Raw genomic sequence first — 20,134 nt, 5'->3', positions numbered from 1 at the left:
CCTCACAAACCCAACCTATGCTCATCTTTTGCTGCCCTCTTTTATCAATTTTTGTCCAATTTTTTTTTAAAAATCATTCCAGCAGTTGGAACCCCAGCCTTCAGTTGTTTAGGCCCTAAATGTCTGGAATTCTGTCTCTATAATCAAACACTCTACAAAACCTCTCAGTCCACACTTTAATCATCCGGCCTAACATCTCACATGGCTCTGTATTTTATTTTCTTTTACGCCTTTTTAGATGTTGTTAAAATGTTTTCTTACTTTACTGGCAATCTATAAGTTGTTGTCAATTGAAACATAAGAAATACTTATATCAGTTAAAACCATTCTGCGCACAGCTTAAGGCAAGGGGATGAGTTCAAAAGCAGCACACACTTATTTGAAAATGTTTTATTAAAACTATCAGATTGCACCAAGAAAATGGGGAGGGGGTGGTGGGAGCAAGCATGTTTATATTATTATTCTCGTTATATACATACCATTTACATATGTAAACCCTTTAAAACACTTCAGCAAACCAAAATAATGTAATCAGAATCAATAAGTTGGATTGCTTTATTAACTGTCTCTAACTGTCTCTGGAATTGTCTACTGAAGGAATCAACTAGGAGTCAATTTTATTTAGAAAAACTTCTAAAATATAAAATGCAGGTATACCTTTCATAGCAAATATATTGTCGCCTCCCTGGCCCCCATTATATACACTGTAGTAAAATGTCATTTAATTACATACAAGGAAACCAATTATGTACATCGTGCATTTCCCCCAATTATTTTGTAGATAAAATCATTGTTATTTCACAACATATACATTCATGTTACACAACATCAGGCTGTTTTAACACCAATCTGTTTGTTGGAACAGGCATCAACGGAACGTGAAAACTCATGGACACTACTGCTAAAGTAAATCAGGTTCAGAATATCTAACTCTCACTCCCAAACTGAACGACATCTGAAAAAGATCACTGCTGAATTTAAATGGGTTAGGGATGTTTTATGCTCCCCACCGTATGTTACATAGGGCTCTGCTCCTCCAGTATCATTCCCTAATATACTCACCCGAGAGAGGGAGGAGAAACTCATCATTTTACTCACTGACCACATCCCCTTAGGTTAGCTAACTCAGCGAAGACCAACCCCTGGAAGTTCTTGCTCCCTGCAGACCACGCAGAATTACTCACTAAGGATATGAGAAGTTGTATAGTGAAGGCCTTTATCATGAAAGGAATATTTCAATTCCAAATCATTTGAATTTCACTATAGCTGGCTCTCAGCTATGATCTCAACTCCCCCACACACAACTCCAATTTGATGGTTTCATCATTCCCATTCAAGAATCTTGGATAAAAAGCATTTGTCTAGGCAGGAGATACAATAATTAAGGATTGACTGACTGGCTCCTTCTATATTCGTACCAGACGCTGACCCAGTTAACAGTGGAGCTCAAGGTTTAAAACACTGAAATGGATAAACAAAACTTCTGTTGTTTTCAGTGATGAACTGCAAATTAATTTGATGCATTTATTTCAGGATCAGTAGTTTGGGTTTCATCTTTGTTGTGTGTTTATTAACTTAAACTTTATCGCAGTGTATTCAAATCCTCCGACAAATCACATTGCAACTTACAGCAGTGATCAGGGTCACACGATTGTTTCATCAATGAAAGGACCTTATTCCAGATTTACCCATGTTCACTTAACAGTTTGTTCTTGAGCTGTTAACATTAAAATCAGATAATGTGGAATCATCCATCAAGGAATCTTGAACACACAAATGTGATGAAGCTGGGAGACTTGAGATGCAAGCCTGGCTTCTGTTGAACATTTACAATGCAAATCTTTGCATCTGGAAGTGTGATTTATAAACAAAATTCATTGCTAAGGAAAACTGCCATCCAGGAGTCAATCTGCAGCCCAGCTACAACTTGTGTTTGTAACTGCGACTTGCACTGCATACACTTCAGCATTCAGATGGCTAGGTGCTGCACAGATAGTGAAGCAGACTGTAGATCTTACAAAGGTGGTTCCAAAGCAATAGTTTACAATGAATCAGTGCAGAATAGTTAAAGCAGAATGTCCGAGGACAGAAAAACCCTGTTACTGACCAATCTATGGGCTGGGCTGGGGCCATGATGCATAAACACCACTCCCATTTCACCTTGATGGGAATATTTCTGTAAAACAATGGAGAAAACTAACATGTTGAGATGCCAATCTTTTACTCCTGGGAACATGACTAAACCACAGCTCAGACTGATACGGGTGTCCTCTTTATTTTAATGCTTAAGTGACATGAATTTGTGTCGTCCCAATCCAGTTGTTAATTTGACATTAGCTGGCCAATGACCCTAATCCTTGACTCAAAAAGCTAGGTAATGGAAAAGGTCACAGTAGTGCACCACTTCTGTGATTAAGTAGCTGAAGGATAGAAAGAACTTAACAGTACGTCTGTGTTATAATTGGGAGGGACACTGCATACCTGAAATGAGAGGTGCTCCATTTCCTAAGATTAACAACCCTTAGATTGCACAGAAAGGGGGGTTTAAAAAAAAAAGACCCTGCAGAATGCACAATGCTAATACACAAAGGGGAGTCACTCTAAACTGTGCTCCAGTACAGACCTCTTCAAAGCTCCCTTTAATATCACATCAACATTAACATAACCTTTGCAACCGACACCATTTCCATACTAATTTCAATCACATTTCCTCTGTTTAATGTACAGTCCCATACCAAGTATAGAAAATATGCAAACACGTATAGACAAGCAAAAAAAAATGCCTTAGGCTTTGTGAAATGAGCAACTACTTCAGGTAACCCAGCCTCCTCAGTGACGAAGCACAGTCTTTGGCAGGCAGGTTTCTTTCTGACAATAGCTCAGGTTACATTCTACCTGAAATTGCAAACAGGTGTCTCAGTTTAAGACTGGACTGTAGCTTTAAGGTGGTAACTAGAGTTACAGTCAAATTCTTCAGCAAACAGCCATGGGCCTTTAGACAGTGACGTTCTGCAGAAGCTAAAATTGGAGTCAGTAATCCCCGAACCTCTCGTCTGGCAAAGAATTTCATTCCAAATACCTTCCAACTTGCTCAGTGCTTCTCCCTTGTCTGGTTGATGTCTAGTTTTAAGTGCTGGACATTAACCCACTTCCTCTTTCCACTGTCTGACAGTGATTCTAGTTGGTAGCAGATAATAACAGACTTATCTGAATGGAAAAGAAGAAATGAAGTTAGGATCATTCTGACAGGATATGCACATTTCTGACCTGTTACTTGGTCAAACTTAATGGAGTTGAGGATGAAATAGGTCCAACAATTTGTTTACTTGAATTGTAAGGGAACTTCATTTCCTACACCAAGTAACCTCTTGTAATTTGACCCTCTCCTCTCCAGCTCACTCCTGTAAGTCAGTGACTAGGAAAAGAGTCAGCAACGCTCAGAGGAGATCACAGCCCTTTTAATGAGGCAATCTCCTACTTTCAAATTGGAACACATTTCTTGAATGCACAAAGAAATCAAGCTTTCAGGATGGTTTGAGAAGTCAGGAGCTAGCTTAAATAAAAACCGAACGAACTGCGGATTCTGGAAAATCAGAAACAAAAACAGAAATTGCTGGAAACGCTCAGCAGGTTTGGCAGCCTCTGTGGAGATAAACCAGAGTGAACATCTCAAGTCTAGTGATCCTTACTCAGAATGCAGCCTAAGAGCTGGCCTCTTTGCTTTGACTGAGGTTAAAACGCAATGGAGGAATGTAGCTTTAAATCAAATACAAGGTTCTGCAATCCATTTAGTTTCCTGAAGAGCTGTGTGAGATTCAATGTGGCCCTTTCCATTAATTGAAAAAGTATCAGACAGAGCATAAACACTAACATTTATCTGTCAGGCCAAATGCTCTTTTTATCTGCTATTCATTCTGTGGGTGGGATGCTATTCGGAGAGTCGGTGTGGACTGGATGGGTCAAACCCTGCTTCCACACTTTCAGGATTCTATGCTTTAACCCATTTTACTTGCAATTGAATACTTTCTAACTCAACATGAATGTACATTTGCCAACATAGAAATTTAAAGCTACAGGTAATTATTATTTAGCAACCACAAAATATACTGCAAATAGTAAAGATGTATATATGATGAAGTCTAGCCCTGAGCAATGCCATTGGAGACTAATTTAAAACTTTTCACTCAACTGGGCCATGAAAATAAACTTCCTTAGTAACAAATGAGAATGTTGTTTGGTAGCAGAGAACTCAACTGTTGTTCAAAAGACATTCGGTTGAAGCTTTTCATCTCGCACTCATCAGGACAATTTGCAAGAATACCAATGTCAAGGGGAGCAATGTCTTTCTACAATATGGGAAGGGTGTGCTGATTGGGTAGCAACTGATTGGTAAAAGTCTTGCTAAAGTTCACATACCAACCAATCAGCACACATTTCTCATTCTATTTAAAGATGGTTCTTCCCTTGACTTTGCTACTCTTGTAAATGTCCTGATGAGAAGCTTTGACAAAACATGTTGTTTTTCGGCAATATTCAAAATAGATTGTTCCAGGGAGTCCTGTTTTTACTTGACAATAAATTGGCACTCCTCTCCAATCAAACAAGCAATGTCACAACTAAATTACATATCCATTCTGTTTGCCCAAGTAAGTAATAACACACACATCCTTGGTTACTAAGGGGTTAATGAGTCAAAAACCTGGCCCAGAATGATCACACAAAGCTGTGTGCACCAATCAAGTTGTTCCTGCCCAGATCTTACCTGGTCCATGGAGGGACATGCTATAATCTGCAGATCCTCGCCACTGAAATCCTCCTGCAATACTCCTTGCAATTTTTGGAATGTCTGTTGAACGTTAGTCTAAAGAAACAGGGGAAAAAAAAAGTCTAAAAACTGGGGACCAGACAAGGATATGCCAGTATCGTGGCTAACTGAAACTTGTTATATTTTTAAAATCCAACAGTAAGACAATAGTCAGGGCACCATAATAAAGTAGGAGTCCTGTGAGCTGCCTGAGGGACTAACGCCTTATTTCAAACTATGTCAGTACTACTCAGTACTTATCGTTGGACTGTTAATCCAGACACCCAGAGAACGTTCTAGGGACCTGGGTTCGAATCCCACTAAAGCAGATGGTGGAATTTGAATTCAATTAAAAAATGAAAATCTGGAATTAAGAGTCTAATGATGACCATGCCGATTGTCGGAAAAACCCCATCTGGCTCACTTTGAGGAAGGGAACTCCCATCCTTACCTGGTCTGGCCTACACGTGACTCCAGACCCACAGCAATGTGGTTGACTCTTAAATGCCCTCTGGGAATTAGGGATGGGCAATAAATGCTGCTGAGACTGCGACCCCCCTCATCCCAGGAACGAATAAAGAAAAAAATCATACCACAATGGAACTAGTACTACATGCAACACAATATTCCCACATCCTAAAAACGATTGTCAAACATGGTCAAAATGCAGTAAACACTTCAGAATAAACATCTACTGTTATCTTAAAGTGGAACAGTTGGTTAAACAACAGATCATGGATAACTTGAAATTTGAGCTGGGGCACTCCTAAGCCTGGGCATTAAGATTTGGTTAGCGATCGTCCAACTTCAGGTCCTGAGGTCATGGGAACCTGTAACAAGTTGAATTGTATTTGAGTTTACTGTAGCGTCTTTGCAAAGCTGAATTCAACTTGCTTCTCTCAACAACGAGGAAGCAGCCTGGAGGTGGACTGATTACAAAGGTGGCTGGCAAATCACAACCTGCAGCAAGTTTTGACATTGCCAGGGAGCTGGACATTCATAAACGTCTTCAACTTTCAGGTGTTAACTTCATTAACCTAGCTTTGGTTAAAGGAAAGGAACCTTGTGAGACCACTTTGTTGAACAGCTTACTGAGTTTGAAGCTGCCATTGCCAACAGTCTACATTTATATAGTGCCTTTAACATTGTGAAATGCCCCAAGGCACCAGACAAAAATCACAAAATGACCAAAAAAAGGAGAACTGTCCCCTTTCAGACTCAGTGATGCAAACTTTGAAACTGAAATTATCTAAAATTCCCAAAATTAAGTTAAAATGATCTTTCATCAGGTGAGAAGTGAGCTAGAAGAGATGATGTAGAATTAGCCTCAATATAGAAGGTTTTAAAGAGATCCTGTCATTCATAGTGAGTTTAATGACTTCCAATCTTCATTGCATTTATCACTATACTGATCAGGTCACTGGTAACTTCTACTTAGCACACTTTGGTTCAGTGCGCGGAATTTTGCTCTTTTGGGTCCAGACACCAAAGGCTGGCAGCGGATTCCAAACGGGCTGCTTACTCCACCCTGTAATCCCTAGGGAGATCAGCTGACTGAGCGGAGAGTGAGATATGGATCAATTAATTGGGTTTGCATTTGAACTACCTAACAGATATTGAGTGTAGCAATTTTTCAATTAGTGATATCATGATGTAAATCAGGTACAATCCGATCATCAAAGATAAATCTGCCTTAAAGCATCGGCACACTGGCTGAACTCAACCAAAGGCTTGGATTCAGTATACATCATCGCACTTACACGATCGACGGCGACTTACCCGCACAGGTTTAAACAGAATGAATTCTGTATCCTTGTTGGACAAATACAAGGAAAGACTTCTCAATGTTGTGGGCAGTTGAACTTTGATGGTTTTGTACGTAGAAGCCACAACATCATTAATTTTTGCTGAAAAAATTTACAGAACAAAGTCAGTGTCTTAATACCACCATTGTGGATACAAACCTTGTACAATTTTATGCAGTGAAGCAGCTGACCAAAAAGATTCTTCAGGGTTGTTCTCGGACAACTGCCTGAGACAGAAATACACTATGTCCACCACTGCTGCACCAACCGCCTAGCTGGCTCCCATTTATTCAGCACTGGCCAGCTTGGCTCAATGATTGGGAGGCGTATCAGTACAAGCCCTATCTCCTGGACTCCCACATATAACCTACGGTGACACAGCCCTGAAGTACTGAGGAAAAGTGTACCGTCAGCAGTGTTATCTTTCAGATTTTTGGAATCTCCCGGGCATTCTGCCTAACAATGCTCCCTCAGGCAGAACAATTAACTGATCATTTCTTATACTTGCTAATCAAGAGACATTGTTTTGTTTACTTACATGAAGATATTGAATTCACAACATGCAGCAAACATTGGGAGGCACTTTGGGATGCCCTCAAGATTTTAAAACAACTCTTTCAGAATGCAAGTTCTTGACTTCTGTCAGAGTCAATGGTGCGCTTGGGTAAGACTAGCTGGTTGGCATTAGATTCCCTACAAGGTGGAAACAGGCTCTTCAGCCCAACAAGTCCATACCAACCCTCCGAAGAGTAACCCACCCAGACCCATTTCTCTCTGCCGAATGCACCTAACAGTATGGACGATTTAGCACGGCCAATTCATCTAACCTGCACATCTTTGGATTTTGGGAGGAAACCGGAGCACCCGGAGGAAACCCACACAGATATGAGGAGAATGTGCAAACTCCACACAGGCAGTCACAAAGGCTGGAATTAAACCCGGGTCCCTGGCGCTGTGAGGCAGCAGTGCTAACCACTGAGCCACTGTGCTGCCCCAAATATGGGTCCGGACGATGAAGAAATTGGAAAACGCTTGCCTTTCTCAGGATTGGAAATAGCATCTGAGCTCTTCACAGCATGCAGCTCATAAGACCATAAGACATAGGAGTGGAAGTAAGGCCATTCGGCTCATCGAGTCCACTCTGCCATTTAATCATGGCTAATGGACATTTCAACTCCACTTACCCGCATTCTCCCTGTAGCCCTTAATTCCTCGAGACATCAAGAATCTATCAATCTCTGCCTTGAAGGCATTTAGCGTCCTGGCCTCCACTGCACTCTGCGGCAATGAATTCCACAGGCCCACCACTCTCTGGCTGAAGAAATGCCTCCACATTTCTGTTCTGAATTGACCCCCTCTAATTCTAAGGCTGTGTCCACGGGTCCTAGTCTCCTCGCCTAACAGAAACGATTTCCTAGTGTCCACCCTTTCCAAGCCATGTATTATCTTGTAAGTTTCTATTAAGTCTCCCCATAATCTTCTAAACTCCAAATGAATACAATCCCAGGATCCTCAGCTGTTCCTCTGATGTTAGACCAACCATTCCAGGGATCATTCGTGTGAATCTCCGCTGGACACGTTCCAGTGCCGGTATGTCCTTCCTGAGGTGTGGGGACCAAAACTGGACACAGTACTCCAAATGGGGCCTAACCAGAGCTTTATAAAGTCTCAGTAGCACAACGGTGCTTTTATATTCCAATCCTCTTGAGATAAATGACAACATTGCATTCGCTTTCTTAATCACAGACTCAACCTGCATGTTTACCTTTAGAGAATCCTCGACTAGCACTCCCAGATCCCTTTGTACTTTGGCTTTACGAATTTTTTCACCGTCATGCCAAGTTCACTTTTGATAAAGGAAGATCCTGAACTAGAAGCAGAACTGAAGTAAAACACAATTCTAACAGAATAGAACCACACGCACCTGGGTGTGCCCATGGCTGCTGTGCTAGATTATACTTCGGCCCTCCTTGATGACCCATTGTTTTTAAAGCCGATACCTGTACAACAGGAATTTTTCATCATTATCAAAGATCACAGGAGAGTACAAACATATAGACATAATCTGCGAATAAATGTTATGTCCAGTTTGTTTTAAATACACCACAAAAGATAACTGGTGCTGAATTATGTTTGCATATAAGTTAAACTACTTGCAAGAATTAGGCACCATTATGCAATTGCAATTAGTAACCCAGAGGCCTGGATTAACAATCTAGAAAATAAACTCAAACCCTCCATGAAAATCTGGGACTCAGTTACTCAGAAAATGCTTGGAAATAAAAGGCAGCTGTCAGTAAAAATGAATGTGAAGTTAGCAGATTATTGTAAAAATCCAACTGATTGTAAGGAACAAAACTTGCTGCCCCTACCTGGTTTGAGTGTCAGAGATGTACAGCATGGAAGCAGACCCTTTGGTTCAACCCGTCCATGCCGACCAGATATCCCAACCCAAGCTAGTCCCACCTGCCAGCACCTGGCCCATATCCCTCCAAACCCTTCCTATTCATATACCCATCCAAATGCCTCTGGCAGCTCACTCCACACATGTACCACCCTCTGTGTGAAAATGTTGCCCCTTAGGTCTCTTTTATATCTTTCCTCTCTCACCCTAAACCTACGCCCTCTAGTTCTGGACTCCCCCACCCCCTTATCCATGCCCCTCATGATTTTATAAACCTCTATAACATCTCCCCTCAGCCTCCGACGCTCGAGGGAAAACAGCCCCAGCCTATTCAACCCCTCCCAATAGCTCAAATCCTCCAACCCCCGGCAACATCCTTGTAAATCTTTTCTGAACCCTTTCAAGTTTCACAACATCATTCCGATAGGAAGGAGACCAGAATCGCACGCAATATTCCAACAGTGGCCTAACCAATGTCCTGTACAGCTGCAACATGACCTTCCAACTCCTGTACTCAATACTCTGACCAATAAAAGAAAGCATACCAAACGCCTTCTTCACTATCCTAACTACCTGCAACTCCACTTTCAAGGAGCTATGAACCTGCACTCCAAGGTCTCTTTGTTCAGCAACACTTCCTAGGACCTTACCATGAAGTGTATAAATCCTGCTAAGATTTGCTTTCCCAAAATGCAACACCTCTCATTTATCTAAATGAAATTCCATCTGCCACTTCTCAGCCCATTGGCCCATCTGATCAAGATCCTGTTGGAATCAGAGGTAACTTTCTTCGCTGTCCACTACACCTCCAATTTTGGTATCAGCAGCAAACTTACTAACTATACCCAGATAACTCTTTATTATATGAGCCATCAAGTTGCACTGAACTGCCGAATTAGAGCAACCGAGGATGGACAATGAATGCCCATACTCTCAAAGTGAACAATGACAATTACATACCAGGCTCCAAATTCTAATGTATAAACTTAAGGGTCAATCTCACAACATTGACTTCATCCAACAGCTGGGAAGAGTCCAGAGAAACTCTAATCAACTTCATCACCAATCCCATTCAGGGAGTGGGTTAAAATTTTGTTCCCTCCATTTGTACCCGTAACCAAGAACGCTGTATAAGTATAACCTGGCACATGGAAAATAAACATCAGTGCAGTTACTCTCATGTAGTTAACAGTAATCCAATACAGGAACAAATCATTCACGTAGTTTGGTATGACAGCAGCAATTATCCAGTTCAATGACTGCTGCCTTCACAGAGTACTCAGTATCCATCCCAGTATTCCAAATGGTCAGCTCAACCCTGGACCTTCTACTTAACCCCATTGTGAAAGAACATTGTTTATAACATGGTGTCGCCGACTGGGACCAAAGTTACAAACACCAACTTACAATATTAAACTAATTCCTGGAATGGAGGGGTGTCTTAGGAGGACAGATTAAGCTGACTGGGCCATTATTCTCTGTAGTTTAAAAGAACGAGAGGGTGATCTCATTCAAAAACACACAAAATTCTTATAACGGTTAATAGATGAAAAAAAAAGGGTGATTTGGTGATGGGGGGAGAAATGTTTAGTTGTGTGTAAGAGCACTTACGGGTATTAAAGAGAGAAAAAAGATACAGAGCTTTGACAGGGAAGGCTTTTGCCTTGGCTGGTTAGGGGAGAGGGTCGAGAACCAAGGGACAGAGTCTCAAAACAAGGAATGCATCATTTAGGACTGGGATGAAGAGGGATTCTTTCACTTGGAGGGCAAATGAATCTTTGGACTTCATCCCAAAAGACTGCGGTGTCTCAGTAATCGAGTTTGTTCAAGACTGATGAACAGACTTCTACATTATTAAAAACACCAAGGAACATGGGGATAGCATAGGAAATTGGTGTTGAAGTAGATCAGCTCTGACCTAAGTGAATGGTGGCCTGGGTTCAAAGGGCTGAATGGCCTACTCCTGCTCCTCTTATGTTGTTAGCACAAAGCTGGAGCTTCCTTACTTTGGTCACAAACTCTTCCAGGAGTCCCACAAAGAGTTTGGTTTGGTGCTGAATGAACTTTTCACAAGCAGACTTCAAATTACGATCCACTTCCTTCTTCGAGTCTATATAATGTTCCTTGATCTCTGGAGACCCCTGGAGGGAGATGAGGAAAATTAACCATTTTGCAAAGCAGCAATTATTCAAATACTTACCTTTGTTTGTAAAAACTTAGCAACGCTTGTAAAGAATCTGTGTTATATGGTTTGAACTGAGCATTACAACAACCAAAAGTGTATTTGCCTCATTTATTTATTACTGTCCACAGTATTGTATACAGGTACCCAGCTAGGGGCCGTGACACACACTTCTCTTGGGGAGGGGGAAATGAGGCTGAATTGGATACATTTTTGAGCTACGAGGCAGTCCACCATCTACAAGGCACAAGTCAGGAGTCTGATGGAATACTCCCCACTTGCCTGGTTGGGTGCAGCTCCAACATGCAAGGACCCTTAGACAGCACCTTCCAAACCCACAACCACTTCATGCAGAAGGTGAAAGGAGCAGATTCGTGGGAACACCACCACCTGAAAATTGCCCTCCAAGCCACCCACCATCCTGACTTGCAAATATACTATTGTTCCTTCAGTGGCACTGGGTTAAAATCCTGCAAGTCCTTCCCTTACAGCACTGTACACCCACTTACAATACGTGGACTGCATTGGTTCAGGATGACTACTCACCATCACCATCTCAAGGGCAACCCCAGGCCTGGGCAACAAATGCTGCCCAGCCAGCGATGCACACATCCCATGAATGAATTGAAAAGGACAAATGGTCATGGGGCAGGCAGAAAAGTGCAGCTGGAATCACAAATCAGTTGAGCTTTGTTGAATGGCAGATCAGCTCAAGGTCTGGGAGGGATCCAGGCCAATGAAAAGTCAAATCTTACTCCTTTTTTGTATGTTATTGCCTCACAAGCTGAAGTCTATTCCGGAACTATCCACTTTCACCAAAAGCCCCCCCCAAAAAACACAGAACATACTATGAGCCGTACCTCAAGCAGGAATTCAAGGATGGAATTGTTGCTGCTCAGTCGAAATAACCTGGGGACAGATCTGGGGTTCAGCATTTTAAAAGCTGCCTCTGTAAGAGAAAATATTCAAGCATCACTTCAACTCAGGCACTCGTGTCAAACAGAACAGTTTAAATGAATTTGGCCAAGGGGGAAACGCCTTCTATTTGAACGCCAGAAGCAAATGTAAATTCACACTCTGGCATGAACATCATGTCCATTAATATATTTATAATGGATGGCTTCATTTGGAACCCCTGCCAAAACAAATATTTTAAATCAATCTGTTTGGACATCTTTTGACATACTTCCATGGCAGGGGGGAGGGGGATTTGAACATCTAGAGTGTATCTTTGGTGCAGCGCTCACCTTTTCCCATCCAGTCAGTTCAACACGCAGTAAAAATCGCTGACGCATACCCACCAGTTGTCAAGAGGAGCGTTCTGCAGGGTGTATTTAATCCGGCACTGAAGGAGTTCATCAGCATTGTGAGGAGCTCCACAGTGGGATCATCAACAATCAAACAGCAGCAATACAGCACGGTCTGAGTAACCCCTACATGCCCACAGGCTCAGGGCAGGCTGGGGAAAGAAGAGAAAATGCACCTGAAAACTTTGATGACAGGGAAAAAAAAGTCCAGAAGGACAGGGCGGACTGTTCAAAGTAGAGAAAATAAAAAGACGCCAGAACTGAAAAGTGAAAAAAAAAGTCAGCAGCCCATGATGAGGAAAGAGGGTAACAAGGGTATCTGTTTTCATGTCAAACAATTTGTGTCATTCAATCAGTTGACTTTTTTTAATTGCAAGATGTGCGCTCTTACCTCTCTCATTACACAAAAGAGCCGGATTACCTTCCGACTTTTGGCAAAGACCCATGTGTCTTTCTCCCAAGTATAAGCCAAGCCCTTCCCTTTACACTTTCTCAGAGGTCCGCTGTGTATTTCCAGCATTTCCTCCTGTTCTTACAGTCTGTTGGAATTGCAGTTTAAACCACATGTTGCTGTGCAACAGCTAAAACGTGTCTGGTTTGGCTTCTGCAGGTTTATGAAGCTCAAGAATTTGGCAACATCACCGAACTGTGCTCTGCAAAGCCACCGCAACCTATGCACGTAGAATTTTCAGCACAGGGTGCTCAGCCTAACCAGGAGACAGTGAGGTCTGCAGATCAGAGTGGAGTGTGTGGTGCTGGAAAAGCACAGGTCAGGCAGCAATCGAGGAGCACGAAAATCGACGTTTCCGGCTCCAGCCCTAAACGTCGATTTTCCTACTCCTCGGATGCTGCCTGACCTGCTGTGCTTTTCCAGCAACACACACTCAGCTCGGCCTAACTAATCTGTGCTGGTACACAGCTCACATGACCCTTATTACATTATCATAAACTTCTGTGTTTTCAGTTCTGTTCACACAGCTACCATTCTCAATGGACCAAGTTGTGGACCTCAACTACTCCTCCTAATTGAAGGCTTGGTATTTTCATCATCTCAGTAGAGTTTTCTGCTAAATTCTTCATTGGATTTAGCAGTGACTAGCTTATATTAAAAGGCCTTTAGTTTGAATCTCTCCTCTTTAATTGAATAAAATACTTCAAAAGTCTATCTTATCTAGTTACTTAATAAATTAAAATCATGAGGGGCATGGATAGAACAAATAGACAAAGTCTTTTCCCTGGGGTTGGGGAGTCCAGAACTAGAGGGCATAGGTTAAGCTTGAGAGGGGAAAAGGTATAAAAGAGACCTAAGGGGCAACATTTTCACACAGAGGGTGGTACGGGTATGGAATGAGCTGCCAGAGGAAGTGGTAGAGGCTAGTACAGTTGCAACATTTAAAAGGCATCTAGATGGGTATATGAAGCCAAACCAGACTCGTTTTAGCTGTTGCACAGCAACATGTGGAGGAAATGGGTGGGGTGCTGGCAGGTGGGGCTAGATTGGATTGGGATATTGGGTTGGGATTGGGTCAGCATGGACAAGTTGGACCGAAGGGTCTGTTTCCATGCTGTACAATTCTATGACCCTATGATAAAGGGTTTCAACCGATCAGTTCTCAGTCTTATAGTTGAAAGGAGCTACCTGTTCATTCTTTTCCGATGGCCATAGCTTCTCAGCTCTGGTGCCACCCTTGTACTTAGCTCTGTACCATCCCCACAGCCTCTACATCTCTTTTATAATATGGAAGCTACCATTAAGTGCAGTACTCCAAGGAGGTAAAGTTGTATATGAGGGTGTCGACAAAACAGGAAGTCAGCAATTCCTGAGATCAAACAGCCCTGCTGCAGCTTGCATTAGGATAATATGTTGTCCAGGATAACTGTTGCAGAAATTGCTTTCAATTATTAAAGGGATATGTTTGCCATTTTGTTCCTGTTTGAAAAACGTGGAACTTTTTTTGGAAGGAGAAAAAGGGAGACGTTTGAATAAACCGTGGAAGACAAAGTATGGTATCAGTTTCAAGATCTATCCAGTATGAGCAAAAACATGCCTTGAGTGTTGAATCAATTGCTAAACTTCACAAAGAAGCACTGAACAGCATGATTTCACCTGTTTGAGTCAGTTCTTTCAGTGTGTGTACACAGACTATTAGAATGTGGGTCCAATCCAGTTCTGGAGTCAGAGGCCTGGTGAGACTAGGCAGAGATATCCTGCAGCAGGGACCATCTCATTCTGGAATCAGCCCAGGTTTCAGCATCCACCCCAGGTTTAGATTCAGTCCAAAGCTGAAAAGAGTTTTAACCCAACTCTAAACTTTTAGCGAAATGCAACTTCAAAAAATACATTACCAACTGAAGAACAAAGGCAATAAATCACAAACACGACCCATTAAAATGCCTGTGATGCTCCAATGAAGAAATGGAAGGATGACGTAGGCCATTTGGCTCTTTGAATCATTCAATGTGACTATGGCTGACCAACTGTCTCAGTACCCTGTTCCCGCTTTCTCCTCATACCCTTTGAATTCTTTAGCTATAAGAACTACAGCTAACTCCTTTTTTTGAAAGCATTTGAGGATGCCCTCAACAGCTTTCAGTAGAATGGAATTCCATAGGCTCACCACACATTTCTCCTCATCTCAGTCCTAAGTGGCTGTCCCATATCCTTAAACTGTGACCCCTGGTTTTGGACCCCCCACCCGTTTGGTGCACCCTTTCTTTATTTACCCAGACTTGAATTAGTTTATCCTAACCAGTTGGAACAAAGGTTTTTAATAAGAGCTCCCTCCCACCATTCTTCTCCAGTCCAAACCGATCCACTCTTTCTTTGTATCTCAATCCTGCCATCTCAGGAGTCTGAGTTGGCCAAGCTCCAAGGCCTGAAGTGCCAAACTCAGTAAGAGCAATTCAGCCAGACTGACGTCGGGTGTCGGATAGACTTGAGCGACCTACAATTATGACAGCCACTGTGGATAAACCAGTGTTGGTGAAAGGGAAGCAATAAAGGTCATCGATACAGAGAACGTGAATATATAAAGTCCAGGGTTCATCATTGGCAGGATATGGAGAAACCATCTAGGACTAAAACGAGCAAGAATTTCACTGCTTCATTGAAAGAGATGGAGGAGGAGATCAAGACGCAAGGAGTCAGCATCAGGTGGGGAATGGAAGCTGCGCATAATAAATATCTGTAGTTCTAATCTGAAGCTGATGGAAGTGAGGGGGAAATCACCCGACGTGTGGACAAGGTTTCAGCTGGAGCTCATGGTATTGGGCAAAGCAGTGAGTGGTTTCAGACCCTGGTTCAGACTTATGAGGCACCCACAGCCATGGCAGATGGTTCACCAAACCGGTAGTTCCAGGGGTGCACAATACAGACAGCATCAGCTGTCACCAAACTACGTCCTTGGGCCTCAGCAACAACACTGCAGCAGACCAGACATTGTAATTCGAGACCAGCAGAAGTTTCCGTAATTCTGGTGAATACCCTGTAGGTGGTTCCTTGGTGCAAAGGGGAGGCCTCCGAAGTTGAGCTTGGCATTCTGTGGACAGTTGGTGGATAGGAGAAAGTGAGGATTGCAGATGCTGGAGATCAGGGTCGAGAGCGTGGTGCTGGAAAAGTACAGCAGGTCAGGCAGCATCCGGGGAGCAGGAGAATCAGCGCTTTGGGCAGAAGTCCTTCAATCAGAGTTTGTGGATAGTTTGATATGGTGGAAAGTGACTTGCAAGGTCCAAATGATTTGACGATTCCTTTGGGGAAAGTTTTGACAATTTAGTCCGCGCTACGAAAATATTCTGGTCTTTTCCAAAGGATTGCAACTTTGTACAGAGATGGTGTAACCATAGACATTCAACAACACATTCACTGGTGTTGAGAACGAAAATGATATTTATCGAGGTTTCTCGCTTATTTACTTGTTTCGCGTTTCAAATGTCGTGGGTTATGGAGCTTTGACTACTCACCAGCAGCAGCTCCCTGCCTTACATGAGCTGGCTGGCTCACCAGTTTTGTCCAGGTGGTGGCAGCACACACAATACGGGGACAAAACCAGGAACCAGCCAGCTAACAATACCACAAGGATGTATTCCCCCTTCACTTATGTCTCAACTAGAAACTACGCAAGTTAAAACAAGGAGCTTATTAATGTTCAAGTGCAATGTAGAAATTGGTTACTTGCTCTGAGGAGGGCAGCTCAGGATCAGTGTTATCCGCTACAAAGGCAAACATATTGTTAATACAGAGCTGAGAGAAAACACATCATACAAACAAGGGTTAATATCCTTGCACGGTCACAGTTGACAGTGCAAAGCACTTTTGCAAGACATGTGATTGCAAATTAGACAATTGAGTGACTGCTTTCAAATGTAGCTCCAGCGACCTGGAGTAGATACATAATTGCTGCTAAACAGGACGTTGATGTCAGACAGAGACCCTTCCCCATTCCAAACAACAGTCAGGGATGGGAATGCGTTATTGCGAAATCCCCATCCTTCCATCCGCTAACCCGCCTTTGCCCAGACTGACTGAGATCCTCCCCCTGAGAGCAATACTGTGGCTTGGGTCAGTTCTTCTCACACTGGGACGCTGCACTGCCATTAGCCATTCTTGTACATCCTCACTGTAGCTCTGACTCAAGGAGGTAAAATAGGCTTCTGTTTTGAACTTATTTGATGCTTTGCGAGATGTTGTTGACAATAAATGGACTGTGCCACCAGAGGACAAGGGCAGCAGTAAGTGAGCGAACCAAGCAAGCAGACTCGCAGCATGCAAGAAATACAAGCATTGTACTGTAGCGTTAATATTCAGCTTGGAAACAAATGGCTTTGTCACCCCCTAATGGCACATCCCCATTACAGCAATCTTCAAAATGATGGGCATTCTCTCTCTACATAACTCCGGCAGCAGGCAGTCACCATGCCTGTTCATAAATATTTTGGAGTTGGGGGGGCAAAACTGACATAACTTCTCTTCACCTCAAAGATAATCTTTAAATTCAACATAAGACGATGCTATCTGTCCATTTAACTTAAAGAGTTAACACATTCAGAAGGAAATCAGTCGACTCAATCAGGGCTGCTTTAAATAATAGAGTGGCAGAAGTAGTTAGTAAAAGGTATATGGCAGGACCTAAAGCATGCAGGTCATTGCAAGTGAACATAGAATAAACCTGGAGGTGTGCTGAACAGCTAAAGATGGGTCGGATTGAACCACCCAACTCTACCCAGCTAGCACAAAGCAATACCTCTAGTCTTTTTAAGGTCCAGGGAAATCTCCTTAATGGCAAAGTCAGTGTGGAAAGGAGCAATCTGTTCCCGAAGGATCAAGAGATGCTTGATAAGGAAGAGCTGCCCATCTGTTGGAGTCTGAAACAGAAACGCAGAGAAGGGATTAAGGCTTTTCGACACAATACATGAGAGAAACTGGTTAGCCCATGTGCGCATTGTCTGCGGCTCATGTTACAAAAGCAAATCCTACAGCTGGGAGGAAAATTCCACTGGATCTTATTGAAATCATTTTCCTATTACCTGACACCAGACCTTAAATGTTGGGAGGAATCAGAAAAATAATTTAAAAACACAAAATAACATCAGTTAAAAATCAACACTTTCCAAGCTGAATAATGAACTAATTTGTTTATTTTTCCCCGTATTTAACAACGGTGTATATCAAACAGAGTGGAAACAAATGTGGTCCAAAGGAACATTCAATCTGCTTCAGTATGGACTGCTCTCAGTGCATTCCCAAATTCAAATACAAAGTTCCTTCTCTGTGTTTGATTCTGTGCTGCTTCTGTGAACACAAGATTTTATTTTTAATTAACATATTTCACCCTGGCTTTGTAAAGTGGTTTAAAGCCAGATTACACTCCCAGGATCAGACTGAGCGAATGCTGCACTATCGGAAGGTGTCATCTTCCCCAGTGTCATCAATCCTTTAACTAATCATCAATATGGTTGTTTGTAGGAGATTACTGTGTCTAAATAGACTGCATGTTTCCTATTTTACAACAGTGACTACACTGAAAAGCACTTACAAAATCCGTTTAGACATCCTGAGATCAAAAGGTACTATATAAACACAAGTTTTTAAAAATAACTTTACATAATTTATTAATGTCTGGTTGAAGATTTGTAGCTCGGGTGTCCGTTGTTGTGGTTCTGCTCGCCGAGCTGGAAGTTTTTGCTGCAAACGTTTCGTTCCCTGACTAGGGAACATCATCAGTGCTATTGGAGCCTCCTGTGAAGCGCTGCTTTGATGTTTCTTCCGGTATTTATAGTGGTTTGTTCTTGCCGCTTCCGGGTGTCAGTTTCAGCTGTAGTAGTTTGTATGTGGGGTCCAGGTCGATGTGTCTGTTGATGGATGTTCTTGCCGCTTCCAGGTGTCAGTTTCAGCTGTAGTGGTTTGTATATGGGGTCCAGGTCCATGTGTCTGTTAATGGAGTTTGTGGATGAATGCCATGCCTCTAGGAATTCCCTGGCTGTTCTCTGTCTGGCTTGTCCTATGATGGTAGTGTTTTCAGTGTGTTAACAGACACATGGACCTGGACCCCATATACAAACCACTACAGCTGAAACTGACACCCGGAAGCGGCAAGAACAAACCACTATAAATACCGGAAGAAACATCAAAGCAGCGCTTCACAGGAGGCTCCAATAGCACTGATGATGTTCCCTAGCCAGGGAACGAAACGTTTGCAGCAAAAACTACCAGCTCGGCGAACAGAACCACAATAATTTATTAATACAAGCTATTTTAATACAAAAATTTTTTTAATACAAGAAAACTGACAATCTTGACCATGGCTAAAACAAACATCAAATTATGCCTTCACTTTCCAACTCACTGTCCCAACGTATTATTTCAGAGCTTGCTAATGTCAGCTGGCATGGCAAAAGTCAGGCATTTATTGGCTTCAATGTCTCCGAGTGAGGGAGGGATAAATCTGCTAACTCCTGATCATTATGTACCCAGACAGTGAGCAGCATATACTCAGGCACCTCACAACACATACATGGAGTGGGCTCTTCAGGAGAGAGCAGGTGAGTGAGAAATTTAATAGGGAGGGAATGGAGGGAGGGGGAAAAAGGAATAGAAAAAAAAAACGAACCTCATGCAAATAATTTGGAAAATTTCACTGACCTTGTTTTTAATGATCGAATCAGCAGCTCCAAGTAAGGAATGGATACAAGCAGACAAGGCTTCCTGCGATAGACCCTGAAACACTGCCCGCTGGGGGCAAGCACAGTCCAGTTACAACGCACACACACAATAGTCATCATCAATACCAACAATTATTGTAAAGATCCATTAAGGAAAGTAGATTCTCAGAAATCACAACAAGCTGGATTCTGCACGTTTTATAACAGTAATACTTTCCAGAAATAGGTCCAACAACCACCTCATCTTTAATTATTCTTTCAGTGCAGCATCAGGAGATTTTCTTTTGGGATGATCAACTTTACAAGTAAATGATCAAGGTACAATGTTACTTTGGAATTTGAACCTCAATGCCTCTTAAAACTGGGTGCTGTGTTGTAATGTTTCAGTGCTCAGGTTTAGCTTTCTAAATACATCTCCCACCCAAGCCAGACATGATGTATAGCTGAGCCTATCTCAGTGATGGTTACAACCCC

The 20,134-nt window shown here is 42.4% G+C and overlaps 1 protein-coding gene across 2 annotated transcripts in view; it reads right to left on the bottom strand.

Annotated features, from left to right (window-relative positions):
* Nucleotides 1-375: 375 nt before the first annotated feature.
* The window catches only part of cog3 (component of oligomeric golgi complex 3), a 66,432-nt gene continuing 46,673 nt past the window's right edge, over nucleotides 376-20,134 (bottom strand). For both annotated transcript variants that reach the window (XM_060833356.1, XM_060833357.1), the window contains exons 16-23: nucleotides 19,641-19,730; nucleotides 17,743-17,863; nucleotides 12,056-12,144; nucleotides 11,020-11,154; nucleotides 8,534-8,609; nucleotides 6,584-6,711; nucleotides 4,763-4,861; nucleotides 376-3,207 (exon numbers count right to left, since the gene is read on the bottom strand). In XM_060833356.1, coding sequence (XP_060689339.1) covers nucleotides 3,178-3,207; nucleotides 4,763-4,861; nucleotides 6,584-6,711; nucleotides 8,534-8,609; nucleotides 11,020-11,154; nucleotides 12,056-12,144; nucleotides 17,743-17,863; nucleotides 19,641-19,730 — 768 coding nt within the window. In that variant the 3' untranslated portion in view covers nucleotides 376-3,177. The remainder of the gene's footprint in view (nucleotides 3,208-4,762; nucleotides 4,862-6,583; nucleotides 6,712-8,533; nucleotides 8,610-11,019; nucleotides 11,155-12,055; nucleotides 12,145-17,742; nucleotides 17,864-19,640; nucleotides 19,731-20,134) is intronic.

This window comes from Hemiscyllium ocellatum, chromosome 12 (genome assembly GCF_020745735.1).
Source record: "Hemiscyllium ocellatum isolate sHemOce1 chromosome 12, sHemOce1.pat.X.cur, whole genome shotgun sequence".
NCBI classification, from domain to species: domain Eukaryota; kingdom Metazoa; phylum Chordata; class Chondrichthyes; order Orectolobiformes; family Hemiscylliidae; genus Hemiscyllium; species Hemiscyllium ocellatum.
This window is presented reverse-complemented; position numbering and strand designations above follow the sequence as displayed.